Genomic DNA, 22,701 nt, shown 5'->3' on the forward strand with positions numbered 1-22,701 from the left:
TATTTACAGGAAGAGGATGCAATTTACGGGGGGGGGGGAGGTCGCGGCGGCGCTAACTGCAGCGGGGATATTGCTAAATACAGGGGGATGTTTCTATATACAGGGGGATGTTTCTATATACAGGGGGATGTTTCTATATACAGGGGGATGTTTCTATTTACAGGGGGTGGTGCGATTTACAGGGGGTGGTGCTATCTACAGCAGGTGCTATATACAGGGGGGGTGGTGCTATCTACAGGAGGTGCTATATACAGGGGGTGTGGCGCTATCTACATGGGTACTGTGGCATTATATTGCCATCATCTACAGGGGACACTGGCGCTATCTACATGGACACTGTGGCACTATGTGGGTGTTATCTACAGGGAGATTTACACGATTTACAGTGGGCACTATCTATGCGTGCAATGTGGCACTATCTACAGTGGTATTGAGTCACTATCTACATGGGCACTGTGGCGTTTTCAGGGGGTTGAGGCAAAAAAAACCTAACTAATAGAATTCATCCATTATTTTTTAACGTCCATGAAAATGGATGGCAAATGCCAGTTAAAAACTGTCAGACGGCCGGGAAATGGATTCAAATTTTGACACATGTTGATGCAAAACAGCCATGAAAAACTGACCGATAATTCGTTGTTGACTGCCATTTTTTTCTCACGGTCGTGTGTGTATATAGCCTTATAGCCCTCTTCACTATCCCCTCACAGCGATCCAGGGTGACGGAGAGCGGTGTGTGTGGTGTGCGTGTGTTAGTGATTTGTCTGCTCTTAATAAAAATTAAAACACTGAATTAATGAAACTAATCTAGAAAATGAAAGCCTCATAAGTCTTGTAAAAATAACAAAGTAAAAATAGTTATATTCAAAGCGGTTCCAAACATATTATCGTTTAAAGAAGTGCATATCAAAAATTGAAAATTTGACCTGGACACAGGGGCATCAAGGAGCCTTGGTCATGAAAGTGTTAAAGAGAAACTCCACCTTTATACAATTCAGATAATTTTCCTGCTTGTGCAATAATTATAAACTTTGTAATGTATTTGTTGTACTGTTATATCTTTCTTCTTACTAAAATCCTGCCTCATGCAGCCCACCGTAATGAATCTGTAGCGTTAAGCCATGTTCAGACGTGGCAGAGTTTTTCCGCTGCAAATGTTGGTGCAGATTCGGGGCAATTACACAACGAATCTGCACCAACATTTGCATATTTGACAGGTAATTCAGACGTTGCAGACAGATTTTAGTTTTAGCATTGCAAAGGCTGAAATCCGCAGTGAAATTCCGCTGCTTCTCCGCAATGTAATGAGCTGCTGCGGAGGGGAGATTCTGCACCGCAGCCTCATTTCCGCACAGTTATTTTCTGCAACTTCTGTACTAAAGAGTCTGTCACCAGATTATAAGTGCCCTGTCTCCTACATAATCTGATTGGCGCTATAATGTAGATAACCGTGGTTTTTATTTTGAAAAACGATCATTTTTGAGCAAGTTATGAACAATTTTATATTTGTGCTAATTAGTTTCTTAATGCCCAACTGGGCGTGTTTTTACTTTTTACCAAGTGGGCGTTGTACAGAGGAGTGTATGACGCTGACCAATCAGTAACCAATCAGCGTCATACACTTCTCATTGTCCCAGCCCATTGTTACAGTGTGATTGTGCAGTGAAAGAAGCTGGGCTGGGACAATGAGAAGTGTATGACACTGATTGGTCACTGATTGGTCAGCCTCATACACTTCTCTTTACAACGCCCAGTTGGTAAAAAGTAAAAACACGCCCAGTTGTCTATTAAGAAACTAATTAGCATAAATCTAAAATTGTTCATAACTTGCTCAAAAATGATAGTTTTTCAAAATAAAAGCCACTGTTATCTACATTTCAGCGCCGATCAGATTATGTAGGAGACAGGACACTTATAATCTGGTGACAGTCTCTTAAAGAGGCTCTGTCACCAGATTTTGCAACCCCTATCTGCTATTGTAGCAGATCGGCGCTGCAATGTAGATTACAGTAACGTTTTTATTTTTTAAAAACGAGCATTTTTGGCCAAGTTATGACCATTTTTGTATTTATGCAAATGAGGCTTGCAAAAGACAAAGTGGGCGTGTTTAAAGTAAAAGTCCAACTGGGCGTGTATTATGTGCGTACATCGGGGCGTGTTTACTACTTTTACTAGCTGGGCGTTGTGTATAGAAGTATCATCCACTTCTCTTCACAACGCCCAGCTTCTGGCAGTGCAGACAGCGTGTTCTCGAGAGATCACGCTGTGACGTCACTCACAGGTCCTGCATCGTGTCAGACGAGCGAGGACACATCGGCACCAGAGGCTACAGATGATTTTGCAGCAGCATCGGTGTTTGCAGGTAAATCGATGTAGCTACTTACCTGCAAACGCTGATGCTGCTGCAGAATCATCTGTAGCCTCTGGTGCCGATGTGTCCTCGCTCGTCCGACACGATGCAGGACCTGTGAGTGACGTCACAGCGTGATCTGGCAGAAGCTGGGCGTTGTGTAGAGAAGTGGATGATACTTCTCGTCAGAACAGCCAGCTAGTAAAAGTATTAAAAACGCCCCGATGTACGCACATAATACACGCCCACTTGGACTTTTACTTTAAACACGCCCACTTGGACTTTTGCAAGCCTCATTTGCATAAATACGAAAATGATCATAACTTGGCCAAAAATGCTCGTTTTTTAAAAATAAAAACGTTACTGTAATCTACATTGCAGCGCCGATCTGCTGAAATAGCAGATAGGGGTTGCAAAATCTGGTGACAGAGCCTCTTTAAGTTTTCTAAAAATGTATAGAAACAAATGTAAAAAAACGGCTGCTGCAGAATTCCACGGCAGACTTGTCTTCAGCGGAATGCAACAGCAATTCCGCCAGGTGTGAATGTGCTCTAAGGGTTTATTCACACAGTATGGTCAAATCATGTTGAAAGGCGTGTTGAATTTTTACTTCCTCACTATGGCAATAAAAGGCGCATGCTTAGCGGCCTCTGCGTACGCGTTAGTGACGCAGTTAGCTGTGGTAAGAACGCTCGCTCAGCCGGCGGCTGGGTAACTTGTAAAGTATGGCCAGCTTTACTTGTTACCAAAAATATTCTGCTTGTGAGATTGTATTAGGGATTTACCAATAATGACCTTCCCTAAAATATTATCCTGTGTGTCTGCAGACTAGAGAAGACCTAAAAAGATTCTAGAATACACACAAAAGGGGAAAACCTTTTTTTGTCTGTAAGTGTGAAGATACTATTGCTTGAGACTTCTCACCCAGCACCTGAACCTCCCTGCTCCAATGTCCCTATGACAACACTTCCGCCTCTCCTTAACTAATTATTTCATTGTGTGTGTGGAATTGCCCTCTTAATTTCAGTAAATCTTTTTTTTCTGAATTTGAGAACGTCGGTTCCTTGTGTTCTTTCCTAAACCGCAGCAGGTGCTCGCACTGCAGGATACGCCATATACACAATGTTCAAGCTGCAAACCAGACCCCAAAGAAAATATTTGCAATCGTTCATAATCCCAACCTAGAATATTACACGATATGTAAATGTGCCATTTAATTTCTTAACCCATTTGTCCCACTTCTTTATTTATACCCCCCCCCCCCCCCTATCACATTGACTGACTATTTCTGCCGGTATAATGGACCGTCGTATTCTGGATCTAGCAGTCGGTGTTGCATTGGCAGCTCGTTTTCTAATAACCTTTTTTTATGTATCATCTGTTGAATTAGATTATTTAAAAAATGTTTCATTTTCTAATTTCTCTCAATGATGTGCAGGTGAAGCAGGTATTTGTGCTGCCTTTCAGATTTGAACATCATGTCAATTCTCCTACGTCATCCATACGATTATCTTGCCTTTGTCCCAGAGTGTAGGAGGCCCATGAATAGGACTATGGGAGTACCGGCGGCCATAGCTGTAACCATCTCAATTTTTTTTTTCCACCAAAATGAATAATGGATTTCACGACGGTACTAAAAATGTTACATTTAAACCTATAGTATTTTTATGTTCTGGTTACCCATTGGTCCATTGGTACGGACCTGTATATTATGAACTTCGTTCTTGGCCCTGGCCTTCTGCTGAACCCTTGATTTTTAAGATTTCTACTGTTGTACGCCTTATGGTACATTAATATCCTTTTACAGGCGGGAAAAAGCAAATCTAGTGACCCTTGGAATTTATAGTACAGGCCCTCTGCAAATCACATATATGCCCGATGTTTAGTGTGGACGTCAGGAAAGCTGATATACACGCTGAACTTGTCCATAGGGCTTTATTAGCCCGACGAAGACCAGAGTATCCTTCTCTGTATGGCTATATAATCAGTAAATGTTTTTTTTTAAGGATGAAATGGCGTATTAGACTACGTTTTTCCATCCCGCTGTATCCGCCAAAAAAGGTACACCACACGGTATAGGTGTTTTTGTTTCTTTTAACTTGACGGATCAGTGGCGGATGCCTCTGTATGGCATCGGTCACATGCCTCTGTATGGCATCGGTCACATGCCTCTGTATGGTATCGGTCACATGCCTCTGTATGGTATCGGTCACATGCCTCTGTATGGCATCGGTCACATGCCTCTGTATGGCATCGGTCACATGCCTCTGTATGGCATCGGTCACATGCCTCTGTATGGCATCGGTCACATGCCTCTGTATGGTATCGGTCACATGCCTCTGTGTGGCATCGGTCACATGCCTCTGTGTGGCATCGGTCACATGCCTCTGTGTGGCATCGGTCACATGCCTCTGTATGGCATCGGTCACATGCCTCTGTATGGCATCGGTCACATGCCTCTGTATGGCATCGGTCACATGCCTCTGTATGGCATCGGTCACATGCCTCTGTATGGCATCGGTCACATGCCTCTGTATGGCATCGGTCACATGCCTCTGTATGGCATCGGTCACATGCCTCTGTATGGCATCGGTCACATGCCTCTGTATGGCATCGGTCACATGCCTCTGTATGGCATCGGTCACATGCCTCTGTATGGCATCGGTCACATGCCTCTGTATGGCATCGGTCACATGCCTCTGTATGGCATCGGTCACATGCCTCTGTATGGCATCGGTCACATGCCTCTGTATGGCATCGGTCACATGCCTCTGTATGGCATCGGTCACATGCCTCTGTTTAATGTATATATGAGGAGCTTTTCTCTACATTTATATTAAATGTAGACAAAAAATGTGATTTCAAGTATTCCGTAGTGATCATGTGGAGCTCTCCAGTCTAAGGGTATGTGCACACGAGGGCATTACGTCCGTAATTGACGGACGTATTTCGGCCGCAAGTGCCGGACCGAACACAGTGCAGGGAGCCGTGCTCCTAGCATCATAGTTATGTACGACGCTAGGAGTCCCTGCCTCGCTGCGGGAGAACTGTCCCATACTGTAATCATGTTTTCAGTACGGGACAGTAGTTCCACGAAGAGGCAGGGACTCCTAGCGTCATACATAACTATGATGCTAGGAGCCCGGCTCCCTGCACTGTGTTCGGTCCGGTACTTGCGGCCGAAATACGTCCGTCAATTACGGCCGTAATGCCCTCGTGTGCACATACCCTTATGTGACTGCACTTTTTCTTATATATTCGTTTACTAACTATTCTCTGGTGGATCTTCCCTTTCTTATCATTTCCCTAGTTCCAAGAATAGTCCCAGCTGTTGAAGATTTATCCCCCCTACACTGCCCCCCCCCCTTCCCTTCCTCCACAATTGTCTTATTGTTTCTGGAAATTCCTTCTGTGTGTGAGATTCAGTATTTCAGAAGTCGTTTTCCCAGAATAAATCGATACAAAATTTACATCACAATTAAACTAAAAGTTAAATAAAAACGTCAAGCCCCCCCTGTAATAAACAATAAAATAAACAAAAATGGGCTTAGAGGGAATTGTATACGTCCCGGGGAGCGGCGGCCGCCATCTTGTTCTCTGCGGTGCTGGACCTGATGTTTTGAAGCTGTGTATTTAATATACGTCGCCAGCACTTTCAGTTGATTTTGCGTTTGGCACATCTATATTTCCACAAGAACGTCTCTCTACGCCCAATGTCAGGTCGGACAGGAGTTCACAAGTGGAGGAATAATTTAATGGCGTTTTCCCACAATAGAATAGACGTGTTTTGATTCTGGTGGCCGGCAGAGAGCAGGCCACGTGTTCACGGTCACTCTCCATTGAAATGAATGTGTTATGGAAAGGGACAAGTGCTTCTCAACATTTGTTGTGGGTGTATACCTTTAAGAGAGGCGGCGTTGCCATCAATGCTTCTACCTTATGTATCACGTGTCCATTTGCTCATCAAATGTCTAAATCTATAATGTAACCAGTAAAGACTGAACACGTCCGGTACTAGATCACCTTGTAGTAGAGAACATGGACTCGTGTGCGGCAGATAATTTTCAATGTAATAGACTTTATATAGCGCCAACATATTCCGCAGCACTTTACAATTCAGAGGGCACATGTACAAGCAATTTACTGGGCAACTAAGTAATTAACGAATCGAACGAGGAGTGACGGCCCTCCCCACAAGAGCTTGCAATCTATGAGGAAATGGGGTTGACAGAAGAGGTGAAAGTGCTTTTGTTTTGTACAATGGTCCAGCCATCTTTATACAAAACTGCAGAAGACATGAGGGGGAGACTGATCTGTGATAGGTCGCAGTGATCCGACATCGAGGTGCAGTTAAAACCACATCGAAAACCACTTGCGTTTCTACCATGATTTAATGCTACAGTAAAAAAACCTCCCCAAATTTAAGTAAAAACGCATGCGGTTTTTGGATGCGGTTCTAACCATGTGTGAACGGACCCTTAGAGTTTGGCAGTGAGGAAAGGGCGGTTCTTGGAGATTTTCTGCTGGCATTAAAATGATCGGTTGTCCGCTGCAAATCTCCTGTGTAAACGGATGTTCTGCCGACAATGAATGAAATTGTATGGAGACTGATTGTACTAACGACCCAGGACCGATGATTGCTCCATGTAAATGGAGCTTAATGAGCGCCGATCGACTTGCTATATGGACGATTGGCGCTCAATACAGGCAGAAAATTGACAGTGTAAAAGGATCACAACAATCGCAACGCAACACACACAACACACAACTCAATTTCACAAAGTAAATGAACTGATCAGTAGGTTTTTGAATTGTAGCCACAAGTTCAAACCCAGGACCCCCATACTGATTTGTAGGGTTGTTTCCCATTAATGATTCCTATTGTCTGGCTACTAAAAAATCCTACTTGCTACTGAAGTGGTCGAAGTGGCTCATAAATTCTCCTGTAATTTGTCCACGCCTAAATTGTATCACAAAGTGTCAAATTTTGAACCCAACTATGATATGTCTGTTCAGATGTAGAAGAGCGTTATCCCATTATCATTTGTAAAACTTCAAGGGGTATTCTTAAAATCGACAATTATCACCTATCTGATCGCTGGTACCCCAACGATCACGAGAACGGGGTTCCTGAACCACAGTGAGGAGGTGCTTGAATGGAGCGGCTGACAAGCATCCGCGCTTCTGCTCCATTTGAGGTCTATGGGAATGACGGACACATCGAGTACAGCGCTCGGCTGTTTCCATCATTCTAGACATTGAATAGAGCTGCGGGCGCATGCTCTACCACCACTACATTCAAGCTCCTCCTCATTGCGGTCGAGCAGTGAGGATGAACAGGGGTTTGGGATCCCCGTTCTGGTGACTAGTGGGGCCCCCAGTGATCAGACCATTATCACCCATCCTGTGGATAGGTGATAATTGTACATTTTTGGGACAACCCCTTTAACTTCAAAAACAAAGTTACAAAAGTGTCAAATTTTTCATCTAAGCTACGTTGTGGGGGAAATTTCCTTAAACGAAGTGCTTCAGAGTTCTTGCACAAATTACTCCCTAAAAAAGTGGAGTACGTGGCAGACGGCAGTTTTTTTTTTTTTGTGTTTTAGACACTTTTGTGCTTTCATAGACCGCATGGATAAGAGTGGCAAAATGCGCCAGAACTGTATATGTGATGAGGTATGAGGTGCCCAAAAAATTCTGCACGACCTTCCCATTATGTGTCCATGTTATGATCTCGGCCAGAGGGCTGGACGTGCACCTTCTACCTGGTTTATGTCTCGTGAAGATTACACACATGCAAAACCCTTGTAGGATGGAAATGTATATCTGACCGGTGTGATCGGGTTTCTCTTTTGTTATAGGCTTTGATGGACTCGAATCTCCCACGGCTACAGCTCGAGCTGTACAAAGAAATAAAAAAGGTGGGATCCTCTCCCCTCTGTACTGTACGTCCCTCTGTATTCTAATCATTTATTCATTACAGGCGACAGCCGTTATGCAGAATCCATGTACACGTGTCGTCTATGTATATACTGATAGTGTGTGTATATAGCTGTGCGATATTGTTCTCCCGCCACTCTCCAGCTTTCTCTCTAAAAACACTAATACAGGGAAACTGTCCATCAGAAACTGGAGGATGCCGCATCTCATGAATCGCTAAACTGTGTTTCCCAACCTGTGGCTCTCCAGCTATTGCAAAACTAGAACTCCCAGCATGCCCTGACTGCCACTGGCTGTTAGAGCATGCTGGGAGTTGTAGTTTTGCAGCGGTTGGAGAACACTGCACTAGACTCACAGTATGTACAGAGGATCTGTGTGCGCAAAGTGATAAGTTGTAATTCCACAATTTACTTGAAGGAAAATGCAGTCTCACAATGTGGTCCTTGGACCAAAAATGGTTGTGCACCCCTAGAGCAGGTTAGAAATACCGTTTGTAGCTGCCCTGCACTTAATGAGGCTCTGTCACCAGATTTTGCAACCCCTATCTGCTATTGCAGCAGATCGGCGCTGCAATGTAGATTACAGTAACGTTTTTATTTTTAAAAAACGAGCATTTTTGGCCAAGTTATGACCATTTTTGTATTTATGCAAATGAGGCTTGCAAAAGTCCAAGTCCAAAAACGGCCGTAAAAAACGCTGCAAAAATCGTGACTGGCTTAAATAAATTTTCCCTTGAAAACAGCTCGGTATTTTCAGACATTTTTGAGTTTGTGTGTGAACATACCCTTAGCGGCAACACAAATGTACTGTATGTTTGGGCAATTCCTAATTTCACTCCTATATTTGGGCCATTTTTACATCAGTATGCTGAGCCCTGAACAGTATTTTAGATAATGTGTGCGTGTACTTGTGTAATACAAAAAAATGGAATTGGAATCAAGATAATAGATATACTTTCCTTCTAGAATGGCGCACCCCGGAGCCTCAGGGCTGCCCTCTGGAGGTTTGCTGAGCTGGCACACCTTGTTCGACCACAAAAGTGCAGGTAAATTATCGAAACCTGAAGTGTATCACTGCATACTATGACACCGGTAAACATGAAAAATTGATGGGCCCTTCCTTTCATGACATTCTAACCTTATATGTGTAAACCATTCTGATGACTAGTTCTAAATTATAGTACTTCTTTGAAAGCTATGGCCACCTTTACAATTCATTTAATTTTATCGTCTCTACGCATTTAAAACGAAAATGTCTCGCCATTTGGGGACTACAGCTCATGTGCAGACTGTTTCCATGGTAACAGACAATAAAAACAAACTCTGTGTGGTCACATCCTACAGTCAAACACCCTTTTTATTTGTTGCCTACTTCTTGAAAAGGTACCGAATGTTTGGTAGTAGGGAACAGAGAGTTATGACTGCAGGATCAGACTACACAGGGTTTGTTTGTAGTCTGTTACCATGGAAACGCATAGTTTGGTATAGACACTATAGACCAAAAACTGTAGACATGTTGCATAGTTTTAAATGCATTCGGACAATAGGAAAAAAATTGTGGTTGTGAAGTTGGACATTAACTATAAATGAGTGAGATGCATTGGATATGTAATACATTTTGTATTATGGCTCCTTTATTCCAGAACAGGGATCGGCAGACTTCGGCACTCCAGCTGTTGTGAAAATACATTTCCCAGCATGCCTTGACCGCCTTTGGCTGGAATATTCATGCATTCGGCTGTCAGGATGCTGGGAGTTGTAGTTTCCCCACAGCTGGAGTGACACAGGTTGCTGACCCCTGTTCTGTTCATGTCACTATTGTGTCCGTGTACGCCATGTCTTTTTGTTGATGCATGGATGTGTCTTTGAAATGACAACCATCGATTGAATAACCCGCGGCGGCCAGCTGTTTTCTGGAGAAAAAAATAATCTTCAAAGTTCTCCATGAATTGATGTTAAGAAAAAGTGTTTTCTCTCGTCGTCTTCCAGTCTAAGCCAATGCAAATGTAATTCTATTTCTTTATTATCTGCATATTGGCAGCCTGTTCTGTCACGCCTCCGAGGGCCGATGGAAGTGTTTCTATAGCGCGGACCAGCATTGTGTGTACTAATGTAGGAAGCGTTTAACATAATAATTCCCAGTAATGCAGCACAATCTGCCTCCTATATATTCAGCTTTTTTTTTTGTGTGTCTGTAGACCTTACCTGGTGAACCTGCTGCCTTGCCTCACAAAAATATGCAAACGTCAGGAAGAATCGGTGCAGGAGACTCTGGTTGCTGCGGTTCCAAAAATCATGGCTGCCTTTGGTAACTTTGCGAATGATCATGAAATCAAGGTAAGGATTTATTACTACTGACCTACATGATCGAATCTGCAATGCCGTATTCAGACGAGCGTCTGTCAAATCAGCAGTTTTTCACGGCCGATTTGCACCCGTGCGGGACCTGTTTTCATGGAACCTTCGTAGACTTGGGTCCTGGGATTCGTGGAAACGGACAAAAATAGGACATCCTGTTTTTCTCACTGTCCGTTCACACGGTCCGTTAAATCAACGGCCGCGTGAACCGCTCCATAGAAATGCATGCAGCCATGTGATGGCCGTTAGAAAAAGGCAGTCTCACGGACGATTTAAACACTCGTCTGAATAAGGCCTTACACGCAGGATAGAGCTGTTACCGATCACATCTAAGTTCATAACTTAGATGTGATCGATAACGGGTGGATCCTGCGTGTCAGAGACCCAGTCAGTTCCACGGACCTGACTGATTCAGATGTCCGTGCACGATACAGCTGCTCTGTATACAGGATACAAAGCCGCTGTATCTCAAAGCAAAAATTATTAATAAAAACTAATTAGAAAGTTGCACCAAACAGAAGATAGACATTTTTAGAAAAAAAAAAAACCACTTTAGAAGGCGTACATAGCCTCTAAGATATATATATATTGTATATTGTGCTATAAATGAATAAACGCATTTGATTTTACAGGTTTTGCTGAAAGCGTTCATAGCCAATCTGAAATCTAGCTCTCCCACAATCCGACGCACAGCAGCTGGTTCTGCCGTCCACATCTGTCAGCATTCCCGCCGGACACAGTATTTCTACACATGGCTTCTCAACGTAGTCCTGGGTATACTCCTCTGTTTAATTTCATTCCAATTTGTTCTCACCCACAACCTGATGTTGCTTTTCGAATCACAGCAGTGATGATATTGGGTATATAATATGAATATGTAATAACTTCAGCAGGCTCTGATAAATAAGCTACAGAAATCCAGTAATGCGCATTATTTCCCAATATTTTCTATACCATACAAGCACAACGTGCAGCCCACAATGCCATTCATGACCGGGGCAGTCCGACCTCAAGATGCTGTAAGGTCGTGCTAAAACAGTGTCTTATTGACCTACATCTGGCCGGTATGCATCGGTAACTTTTTATCTGTTTTGGAAAACCATAGTCCACTACGCTTTGCAATACAAGAGCATCTGCATTGGTTCAGAAATATCGCCACCCCTGACCCAGGTTGTATCTGGTATTACAGCTCCGCCCCATTTTAATGGACCTGAGCTGCAATAACAGAAACAAGCCATGGGCAGGTGTGGCGCTGTTTGTGGAAGAAAGCCGCTATGTTTTTCTCATACTGTACATCCCCCTTTGCGACTGTCTGCTATAACGGCACCTGAACGAAAATACATAATTAGCAAGTGACTGCAAAGCTAATTATTGTGAGGTCGATCAGTACTATCCTATTGAAGCTACGTCCGGAAGAGTGTTTTTTTTAATATGTAGGTTGCGAATATTCTAGGTTTCAAAAATTCAAGGCTACATAGTGAGATGGATATGAGTGTGAACCGCAGACTATTCTGTTTTTGGTCTCTTGGTTGTCGCTTTCCTGATTTTAAATGAGATGATCGGGGTGTCGACGACTGTCTATTCTGTTTGTGGTTACGATTACATCCTTTGTTCTTGTCTTTGCAGGTTTGATGGTTCCTGTCGAAGTTGAACGCCCAACTGTTTTGATTCTGGGTGTCTTGTTAACACTACGCTATCTAATTCCACTACTACAGCAGCAGGTGAAGGACACCAGTCTGAAAGGAAGTTTTGGGGTGACTCGGAAAGAGGCTGATATCTCCCCTTCAGTAGAGCAGCTAACACAGGTGAACACCTTATGGCTGCTGGACTCCATGTTTGCTTTTACTGGTTATCTACCACAAGGCAGAAATGTCCTCAATCACATTTAAGGAAATAGACTAGGAAAAAAATGTAATGGAAGGTCTCCACTATTGATTGACCGCCTTCCCTGCATGAATGTGCATATAGAAACCGCTGCCAATTAGAGTAGGACCGCCCACTGGACTCTTAAGTCCAGAGTTAACTGGGATTTAAATAATTAAATGACTGGTTACCCTGTATCTTTTCACACCCAACTCTTTATCAATCTATTCTTATCCTGCTCTAGAACATGCTGCCTGCCAATCAGACTGCATGTTTGACATGACCGGTTCTCTTAAAGGGAACCTGTCCGCTCTTCTTACATACCTGTTTTAGTAAATACTTAAATTCCCCATAAAATAACTCTGGAGCATCTTGTCTTGGAATGCTGGGCTGTGCCGTCCCTCTGTTATTCCTCCTGGTATTGTATGAATAAATTGACAACTGGACGGGACCATTGCCCTTGTTAATAAATCGGGTGCGTCCCTACTCAGTCTGACACTGTCCAATCGGTGGTGACCGTGACACACTAGAGACTCTGCCTATTTCCATATACCCTTCATCAATGGTTGTGCTGTACTGGGCACTTGTCATACTAGGGGCAAAACTCCACTTCATATCTCTTCTTGTTCTGATGGTTTTCTGGAAGTACACTACCATGACACCTAACTTGGGACTATCTTAGTGGTACTGGAACATAACCTGTAAATCCTTTGGCACTGATAACTGGCTGAGGTTCGGGTAGTCTCCACATAAACTTCTTGTTGTTCTGACTTCCTTTGTTTTCTCCTCTTATTTCTCACATTGGTTGACTGTTTAGTGGGTGAAATCGGTTGCACATGTTAATTTTAGCTTTATTTTGGGCATCTTACATTTGCTGGCTGTGGGGTCTCTGGCCTGATAATGTGACACGAGTAGACCGATATGTTGTGTTCATGTTCCTTCTTTCTGCTTTACTGGTGAATTCTCATTTTATTTCATTCTGTGTTTTGTAGATTTATGAACTGACGTTACATTACACCCAACACCGAGATCATAATGTGGTGACGGGCGCTCTGGAGCTGCTGCAGCAGATATTCAGGACACCTCCTATTGAGCTTCTCCATGTTCTGACCGCTCCTGGGGGCATTCCACATGTCAGCGTATGTCGTGATGAAGCTCAGGGCCGCAGCCGCAGTGGGAGCATTGTTGAGCTCATAGGCAAGCATTATAAAGCTACTTTACTGTTCTCCATTTTCAAGTGTTTCTTGGCTGTTCAAAGTGAAACCGGGCAATTATTTATAATTTGTAATGGGAAGCTACTAGGGTCATGTACCACCGGAGAGGTCATCGACACGTGATGTGTAGGGGTCCGACATCCGGATCTCGCACAGATGAGCTGGTCCGGTGCCTCAGTTCACCGGACGTATATGCCGGAAGCAGTTGGCTCCGGCCAAGGAATAGCGGCCGAAGCTCTGCTCCTATTCAAGGGAATAAGAGCAGAGCTGCAGTTCGGCAGCACGGACGCTATGCTATGTACGGAGCCAACTGCTTTCTGGCGCCGTACATGGCATTATGTGCCATAATCAGTGCCCGCAGGTCACCGGAGTGGTTTAACGTTGCAGGGTCCAGGTGTCGATGTTGTCAGAAGGTGGAAAACCCCCTTTAAGTCTTTCACTTTTTAACTCCGCAGGAAAAAAAACACCTAAATGGCTGCATGATACTGAGCTGTACAGGAGAAGTTGCCAAAACAACACCCTCCTCTGACATCACTTAGTGCTCTGCAGCTATTGGCTGAAGCTGCACCTCACAGACTTCCTGCTCTTCCTGCCCCTGCATACACACTACACCTAATACTGTTATATGTATGTGTAGCTGCCCAGACCTATGTAGGCAAATATGATGAGCACACAGCTGATGTCCTGGGGTGGGAGAAAATGTGTCAAGTAGAGAACAACTTTCCACTTCATTATTATTGCCCTAGGTTAGAAGTGTTTGAGTTCAGCCGTTGGTGGTGGTTGCACTGAATACTAAATGTGCAGCAATTTTACGGTAAACTCGGTGGTTCCCGAGCTCAGCGATTTTACACACTCATACTTTATGTATAAGGTGTGTACATTGATCTCTATGTTGGCATGTGTAGAAGTGTAAAATCCAAGCTGCCCTTACGTCTCCGGTTCTCAAACCGATATCTAGAATACATTGCAAGGTTATTTCACATTTATTGTTCATGTTATGGTCACTAAATACTGTACTCCTAAGACCCCTTTAAAGTGACACTGGCTAAAGATGGTAAATCCAGCTTGTGGGTACCGACACACGTAGCGCTTTTGTTGTGGATTTTCCACCGCAAATCCGCAAAAAAAATATGCATGTGTCCGGTGCGGATTTCACCCCTTTTACATTGAAAGGATGAAATCCGCTGTGAACATCCGGAACAGAATGAGCAAGGTGCAGATATGAAAATGTGCGGTATAATCTGATTTACGTGCGGAAAATGTTCCACCGCATGTGAATGAGCGTTTTTAAAGTCTCATCCACATGGCTGGTACTGTAAACCGTAGACTTTCCTTGAACAAATACGCACAGAAAATCTGCAGCGTTTGTCCCGTGTGTAGAGGGCCGGTGCCTGGAGAAGAGACCTCCACTCCTCCACCTAAGTCTCACATACATGGTTTACAGCCGGTTGGGGGAGCATTGAGTGTATTCACACAGGATGTAGGTGCAGACAGCCAGAGGACACCCATAAATCCCTCTTGCGTAGGTGGGACCTGGTTGGTGGGCACCTGTACTACAAGTACAAGCTAGATTCTCAGTTTTCACATGGCGCGTCACTTTAAACTGGTAAGATTGTTCAAGCTTTTTACTTATACTTTCTGATCTGACAAAATTGCGTTACACTGCGCCTAACATAGTGTGTATTAGTTCACTACAATAGCATGATGCTCCACAGCAAAATCCCGCAGAACTCGCCATATTGGACCATGTGATGCTGGACTATCCGATCATCTAGATTCCCCTGAGAAATAACCGCTGCGTTGTATAGTTCCTAAAAAACTTTTCAAGAATGTCATTCTGGTCTTTAAGGAAACTGAAATAGTCTATGGTAGTCTTAAGGAGCTGCCTGCAGAATACAGACTGTTATTTACAGTGGTAGGAGTTCCTAAAGGTAGAGCGTCACTTATAATGTCCAATCTTTATTTTCTGGTAAATCTTTTATAGTCTACGATCACACTGGTCCCGTGGATGTCCGTCTAACAGACTGCTGTAATAATCTTAGATTTCACACTAACTATTGAACTATCTGTATTAACTTCTATTAATGAATGTATCGCTGGAATGACTGTGGGGCGATCCTCTAACACAGATCATACCAGAGAGGCGCTCCCCTCATCTGATTCTGCATGCTCCCTATTAATCTCTGTACACTCTTCCATTATTTGTGATTTGCAGCTGGCGGGAGCTCTACCTGCAGTCCTGTCCTGTCCAGGAAACTAAGAGGTGATTACTGTTTCTTCTTCCCCTGACCACCCATCCCCCCGCTCTGCTTATCACTGTATTTACGGCTTTCCTAATCTCTCCAATCATTTGCGAATCAATTTTATCACCATATTGTTTGCCCATGCGAATGACCAGCAGAATGTGCGCCTGCACGGAGCGAATATACACCGATCAGCCATAACAATAAAACCACTGACCGGTGAAGTGAATAACATTGGTTTTCTCGTTACAATGGCGCCTGACCAGGGGTCTGATATATTAGGCATCAAGTGAAGAGTCAGTTGTTGACGTGTTAAAAGCAGAAAAAAAGGGGCAACTGTAAGGATCTGAGCGACTTCGACAAATTGTGATGTCTAGACGACTGGTTCAGAACATCTCCAAAACGGCCGGTCTTGTGTGTTACCAGTATGTAGTGTTTAGTACCTACCAAAAGTGGTCCAAGGAAGGACAACCGGTGAACCTGTGACAGGGAGCCCATGGCTCATTGAGGTGCGTGGGAAGTGAAGGCTAGTCCGTCTGGTCTGATCTCACAGAAGAGCTACTGGAGCACAAATTGGTGGAAAAGTTACTGCTGGCTCAGATAGAAAGGTAATGGATGGAGATGCACCACATCTTTTTCATGCAAAATTCATAGGTTTATAAATTGAACACACAGTGCTTCTGCCGGCAGGTCAGAGTAGTGATAGGTAAACGTTTCCGGTCAATCCAGACCTTCATCAGACCTTCATCAGACCTTCATCAGACCTTCATCAGACCTTCATCAGACCTTCATCAGACCTTCATCAGACCTTCATCAGACCTTCATCAGACCTTCATCAGACCTTCATCAGACCTTCATCAGACCTTCATCAGACCTTCATCAGACCTTCATCAGACCTTCATCAGACCTTCATCAGACCTTCATCAGACCTTCATCAGACCTTCATCAGACCTTCATCAGACCTTCATCAGACCTTCATCAGACCTTCATCAGACCTTCATCAGACCTTCATCAGACCTTCATCAGACCTTCATCAGACCTTCATCAGACCTTCATCAGACCTTCATCAGACCTTCATCAGACCTTCATCAGACCTTCTGACTGTCCAAAGTTGTAAGCATAACAAAGGTGATGTGGCGTCTAAAATAATTAAGCAATTTATATCGCCACATCTAAAGTGTGTCGTTTATTTCTTTTTTTAGTCCGCCTTGGGGACTCAAACATGCGATCGTTGGATCGCTTGTACCATACATTGCAATACTTCTGTGGAATCCATGCCCTGAATTGTCATTGCTGTTTTGGCAGCACGAAGGGGGCTTGCAACATATTGGGCAGGTGGTTTTAATGGTGGCTGAACGGTGTGTATATCATTGCTATGTCTTTAAAAGTGAACTCTATTACTAATGAAGAGTATAAATCTACATGAAATGTTGCACGGACTTCCCTCAATACTGACCCATAGTACACGCGGTGTGGTACGGACTTGAGGAACCATAACGTTGTGTAGAAGCAATGCTTCTAGAGTAGAATACCTCTCTATTACTGCATGCAATAGAGCCATGTTTTACATGTAAAATAGGAGTCACAGAAAGGTACACTATGGTCTTATAGAATTATATGGGCGCAGTACTTGAGATCTATGTGACACAAATCCTGAATACAGCCATGTGCGTGAACCCCTACTTTGGTTTACGTATTTTGTTCTGGTTTTTCAGTTATGGCAGACAACACGCTTCATGTAACTTAATAGGCAAAATGTAATAATTACACAATAAAGAGTAATTGTATTGAAACCTAAGGCGCTGTTCACAAGTGTGGGATGTGACACGGATCCGCATTAAATCTGTATCCCATGTAAGTGAATGCGGTTTTCACAACACCGCTCACATGCTACGGAAAGTTTCTGTGCAGATTTTTTTTTCACACAGCGGAAAAGCCGAGGATTAGCCCCATTCAATGACAATAGGGCTAATCCTCATGCGGATCTACGGCACATCCGCGGCAGAAATCCATTGGTACGCCTCTTATCTCTGCCGTGAAAATACACGTTCGATATGAATGGCGACGTGTAAACAGAGCCTTAGATGGCTTGTGGGCACTTCGTAAGTTTGCCCTTATTGGATGGACACGAATGTATTTGTTCAAGTGCCCCGTGTGGGTGGTGGGGGACTATTTAAACATTAGAATTTTTTAAATTTTTTTTTAATTTTTTTTAAACTTGGTATAGACTCTATTACATAGAGAAGTAATGAAAAAGTAATTATTCATGATCTAAAGTGAGAAGATTGACTGTATTGTACCGACAGTATTGTATTGATATCAATCCTCCTCCAATGGGTATTTTTGGACACTCCCTCTGATCACATTTTCCTCTGCTTAGAACCCCAGCCTTCAGCTGTAAATTTTTTGGGGACCCCGACAGCAAGTATTCAGTTCTTCTGCAGCACCTGCATTGCACAATTTTCACGGAAACAATAGGTGGCTGTGACGGCTACTGGGTTCCTATTCCAGTATGATACTTAAGGGGGTTTTACACAGGACGATTATCGGGCAGACGAGGGTTCATATAAACGCTCGTTGCCGATAATTTAATTGCCCTGTCTAAACAGGGCAACGATCAGCAGATGAACGAGCAAACACTCGTTCATCTTCTGGTCGTATAGTTGCAAGAAACTCCCTGCATGTCCCATATTGGTGCGTTTTCACGCACCTAAGCGCCCATTGAAGTCAATGGGTGCGTGAAAACCACGCACCGCACACGGATGCACATGCGTGTGCGGTGCGTGATCTGTGCATCAATTCCATTGAAAGTAATAATTAAAAAAAAGATGTGCTTTGCGAGTGCGTGAATAACGCATGCCACTCGCAAACCACACTGATGCATAACGCAACACACACACACGGACAAGATCCACTCGCGTTTTTGACGCGCGTGATTCGGATACGCTCGTGGGAATGTAGCCTTAACTTGTGTGTGCTAATGTGATACCGCAGACCGTTATCAGGAGCAGTATAGGACATTTTTCTTTCAGCTGCATCTGTGCAGTTTTTTTATTTTTCACGATTTGTGGTTTCGGGTAATAACACTTAATTACTTAATTAGTGTTTATATTTTATTTAGTGTTTTTATTGCCAAAGACTAACTTTGAAATATATATTATTTTACCTCATTAGACTTAATAGAACCAAAGTGCAGGTATTGAAAGTTGAGATTAATGTCTAATAATGATCGCTGGTTCACAATGCTAGATGGAGGAGTCAGGACCAAAATTAATTTCTATGAAAGGGTTTTTTTTTTGTTTTTTTTTATTTGGCACGGAAATAATAACCAAACTGGCTCCTGGAGTGAGGTCATTGGCTCCTAAAGTCCACTGTAGTATGACCACCTCTGGATTAAGAACAAATGGCAAGTGCCTAAGGTCTTAGATTGCATATTGCTAGTCTATATGCCTTCACGTTACGATCAATGGGTGTCTGACCTCAGGGACCTGCACTATCCTTAAAAACTACGGCAGTTTCACTGCACAGCCAGGGTCCCATATACCTGTATTGCAGCGTACTGTAACACCCATCAGCCGGGTCCGATAAGCCTTGCATTATGCCATCTTTTCTTCTAGTGGGAAAACCCTTATTACCATAATAAAGGGGTTGTTCAGTTTAGAAAACCCATTTTCATACACCCTATTAGCGAATTCATAGTTATTCGAGGGGGTCCTCTGTTCAGGATCCTCATCTCTTGGCCAGAGTGGAGAGCGACTACAAAGAGCGTCTCTCGCTTTGGAGGACCTGTCCTGTCCTGTATTTTACAGAAAACCCACTGATGTGAATGGGCAAAGTGTAATACGTTATTTCCCCTGTAGAGGTGCTGCAGGGAAATTGAACAATTACTGACAGGTTTTCCCTCAGATTACTGCTGATCACTGGGGGTCTCAGCAGGGGGGCACTTTATGATCTGCTTATTGTTAAGTGACCCTTCTAACAAGTAGGGATTTTCCAAACGGAAAACCCCTTTAATTTTCAAACCCCTCAACTACATTGAACTGTGTATTCACATAAAATGTGTTTAGATGATGGTATCAATCGCTTTATGTATTCTATAATATGTAATGGTTATGGAGACAGTTATTTAATGTTCAGTGTTATCTGGTACGTTCAGGTAAAATCCACCTGGGAGAGGAGGAAGGCTTGGAAGATGAGACCGAAACCAAGTCTGATGTCACTGCGGCTCCGTTTATAGGTCCGTCATGTACGTGTACGACATAATGACCTCCGTACGATATTGATGAATGGGGTTGTATTACTTATGCATAAGCTTGACCTATTAGATTCTCTCCTATTACTAGGATATGCCATCAATGTCTGATCGGTGAGGTTCTGTCAACTGTGTGCCCTGCCAGTTAGAACTAATGGGCGTTCCGCTTGGCTTTTTCTTTTGGGGGCCATTTATTTAATTTGGGTGGTATTCAAGGGAAAAATAGGGATATGGTGGAGGAAGAGAAGGGCAGCATGACCGAGGAGCCCACTGGTGATTTCCCCAGCATGGCGGTCGCTAATGCCACGTCGTGACCTGAGTGAAGGCTCTAGCGGCCAATCAGGAGACCTCTAGAGCCATCACTCAGAGGGGCAAGGTTTGCAGCGTGCAGTAGAGGAGCCCTTGCGCATCAAGTCCCGCCTCAGTGGCACTTGAGATCGACACGCTTGGGAAATTAGACATAATTTTCTCGGTCAGGCGACTTTCACGACTGATAAAAGAATACGTTTAAGATGCCCTCCCCCGCCCCTAAATCGCCCTGTCAGCAGTTACGAGACCTCAAAACTGCTGACGGGTTCCCTTTAACACTGATCTGCCGCTGTATTTTTTATTTTTTTCTCTTATGTTACTTAATTATTTTTCCAGCTGGTGTGAAGAATGAGGAATCGTCTGATATGGGAGCGTCTTCTGCGCCAGCTGCTAACACATCTCTGGACTCTACAACTCATGATATTATAACCGAGCAGCCACGGTCACAGCACACCCTGCAGTCTGACTCTGTAGACCTGAGCAGCTCAGACCTGGCCAGCGCAGTGACAGAAGGCGACGACGAGGACATTTTAAGTCGCAGTTCAAGTCAAATCAGCACTGTCCAGTCCGACACAAATATGGACTTGAATGAGGGAACCACTCAGGCTTCCTCACCAGTGAGTGATAGCTCACAAACCACCACAGAAGGTCCAGATTCTGCTGTGACCCCTTCGGACAGTTCGGAAATTGTAAGTGTGCAGCGGGCAGAGGGGGGATCCCGGTCTTCTACTGAAGGGCCTGACATGTCTCAGAGTTCCTCCATGGAGGGCCCAGAGTTGGATACATCTACCTATTCATCATTCTCCTTTTCACTCTCAGCCAATAGTTTTGAAAAGGTCAGCATACCTCCACCTGAGAGCATGACCTCCTAGGAGGATACCCATGCATGGTGCACCAAAAGCCATTTTTTGGGAACCACCATGTAGTGCATCTGCCTTTCTTTTAAGCAAAGGCACCCCCCCCCCCTTTACAAAGCACGCTTTATTTAATTTTGCACAGTTATTTTAGAGCTTTGCAATAATTTTGCTGCGGCAATTTTCAAACCGGTCCTCAATGAAACCTAAACTTCTTGTGAAACTAATTTCATTCGAATTCTCTCCATTGGTATATAAACAAAATCTGATTGTAGTATTGGTATGTTTTTGATACCCTGAAGAGTACTTCGTGTAACATACTTGATGCTAAGTGCCCCCAAATCTTTCCATTGTGGCCAGTTGATGAGAAAGTGCTATACGGAGGGTAGATGAGTGAATTTAGCACTACCCCCTATGTCAACTACTTGAAGGGATCTTATCACAATGACCGTTCCCTTAACCGTAAGGGTATGTTCACACGCAGTGACCAGAAACGTCTGAAAATATGGAGCTGTTTTCAGGCGAAAACAGCTCCCGATTTTCAGACGTTTTTGTAGCCACTCGCGTTTTTCACGGCATATTTTACGGACGTTTATTGGAGCTGTTTTTCAATGGAGTCAATGAAAAACTGCTCCAAAAACGTCCCAAGAAGTGACATGCACTACTTTTTCGCGGGCGTCTTTTTACGCGCTGTATTTTGACAGGGGCGCATAAAATTACACCTTGAGGGAACAGAGCATCGTAAAACCCATTGAAAGCAATGGGCAGATGTTTAGGCGTATTAGGGGCGTTTTTTCAGGCGTAAAACGCCCGCATTACGCCTGAAAACACTGCGTGTGAACATACCCTTATTCAAAAGCACTGCATTAGAGAGCGGCGTTTTACCTACTTGAAATCCTGGCCATACACTTTCAATAGCTGTCGACTGATTGTTCGTTCAGCCGACCGTTATTCCTAACAAATTCTCCATACACATGCAGTATTCATGTGATTTAGATGGGGAGAGGGTAGTTAACCGCTGCCAGGCGGCTTATCGATATGCCCGATCCTTCTTTTCCCCACCATTTGTCGGGAGGCCGCCATACACATTGACTGGTTTGGCCTACATTAATCTGTGTATGGGGGCCTGAACCAAAATAGCCAGATATGCTGTATTAGCGTTTTTTTGGGGGGGGGATCCCATAGAGCTCATAGTCATTTTTATTTTTTTATTTTTTTTTTAGCATTACATAGGGCTGTTTTTTCTCATTACATGTACCTGCCTTTTTTTTTTATCTCGGGTGTATAGTGCTGCACTGGTGTAGCAGGCCACAGTAAAC

The 22,701-nt window shown here is 43.7% G+C and overlaps 1 protein-coding gene across 2 annotated transcripts in view; it reads left to right on the top strand.

The window, feature by feature from the left end:
• HTT (huntingtin) overlaps positions 1–22,701 on the top strand; it is a 182,880-nt gene that overhangs the window by 23,384 nt on the left and 136,795 nt on the right. The window contains exons 4-12 of one of the 2 annotated variants that reach the window (XM_075857408.1): positions 8,212–8,271; positions 9,256–9,335; positions 10,488–10,626; positions 11,280–11,421; positions 12,274–12,452; positions 13,503–13,707; positions 15,940–15,987; positions 20,124–20,204; positions 20,865–21,217. In XM_075857408.1, coding sequence (XP_075713523.1) covers positions 8,212–8,271; positions 9,256–9,335; positions 10,488–10,626; positions 11,280–11,421; positions 12,274–12,452; positions 13,503–13,707; positions 15,940–15,987; positions 20,124–20,204; positions 20,865–21,217 — 1,287 coding nt within the window. Of the gene's footprint in view, positions 1–8,211; positions 8,272–9,255; positions 9,336–10,487; positions 10,627–11,279; positions 11,422–12,273; positions 12,453–13,502; positions 13,708–15,939; positions 15,988–17,236; positions 17,326–20,123; positions 20,214–20,864; positions 21,218–22,701 lie in introns of those variants that run through there. The other variant, XM_075857398.1, reaches the window with a different exon arrangement.

This window comes from Rhinoderma darwinii, chromosome 1, assembly GCF_050947455.1.
Source record: "Rhinoderma darwinii isolate aRhiDar2 chromosome 1, aRhiDar2.hap1, whole genome shotgun sequence".
Classification (NCBI taxonomy): Eukaryota; Metazoa; Chordata; class Amphibia; order Anura; family Rhinodermatidae; genus Rhinoderma; species Rhinoderma darwinii.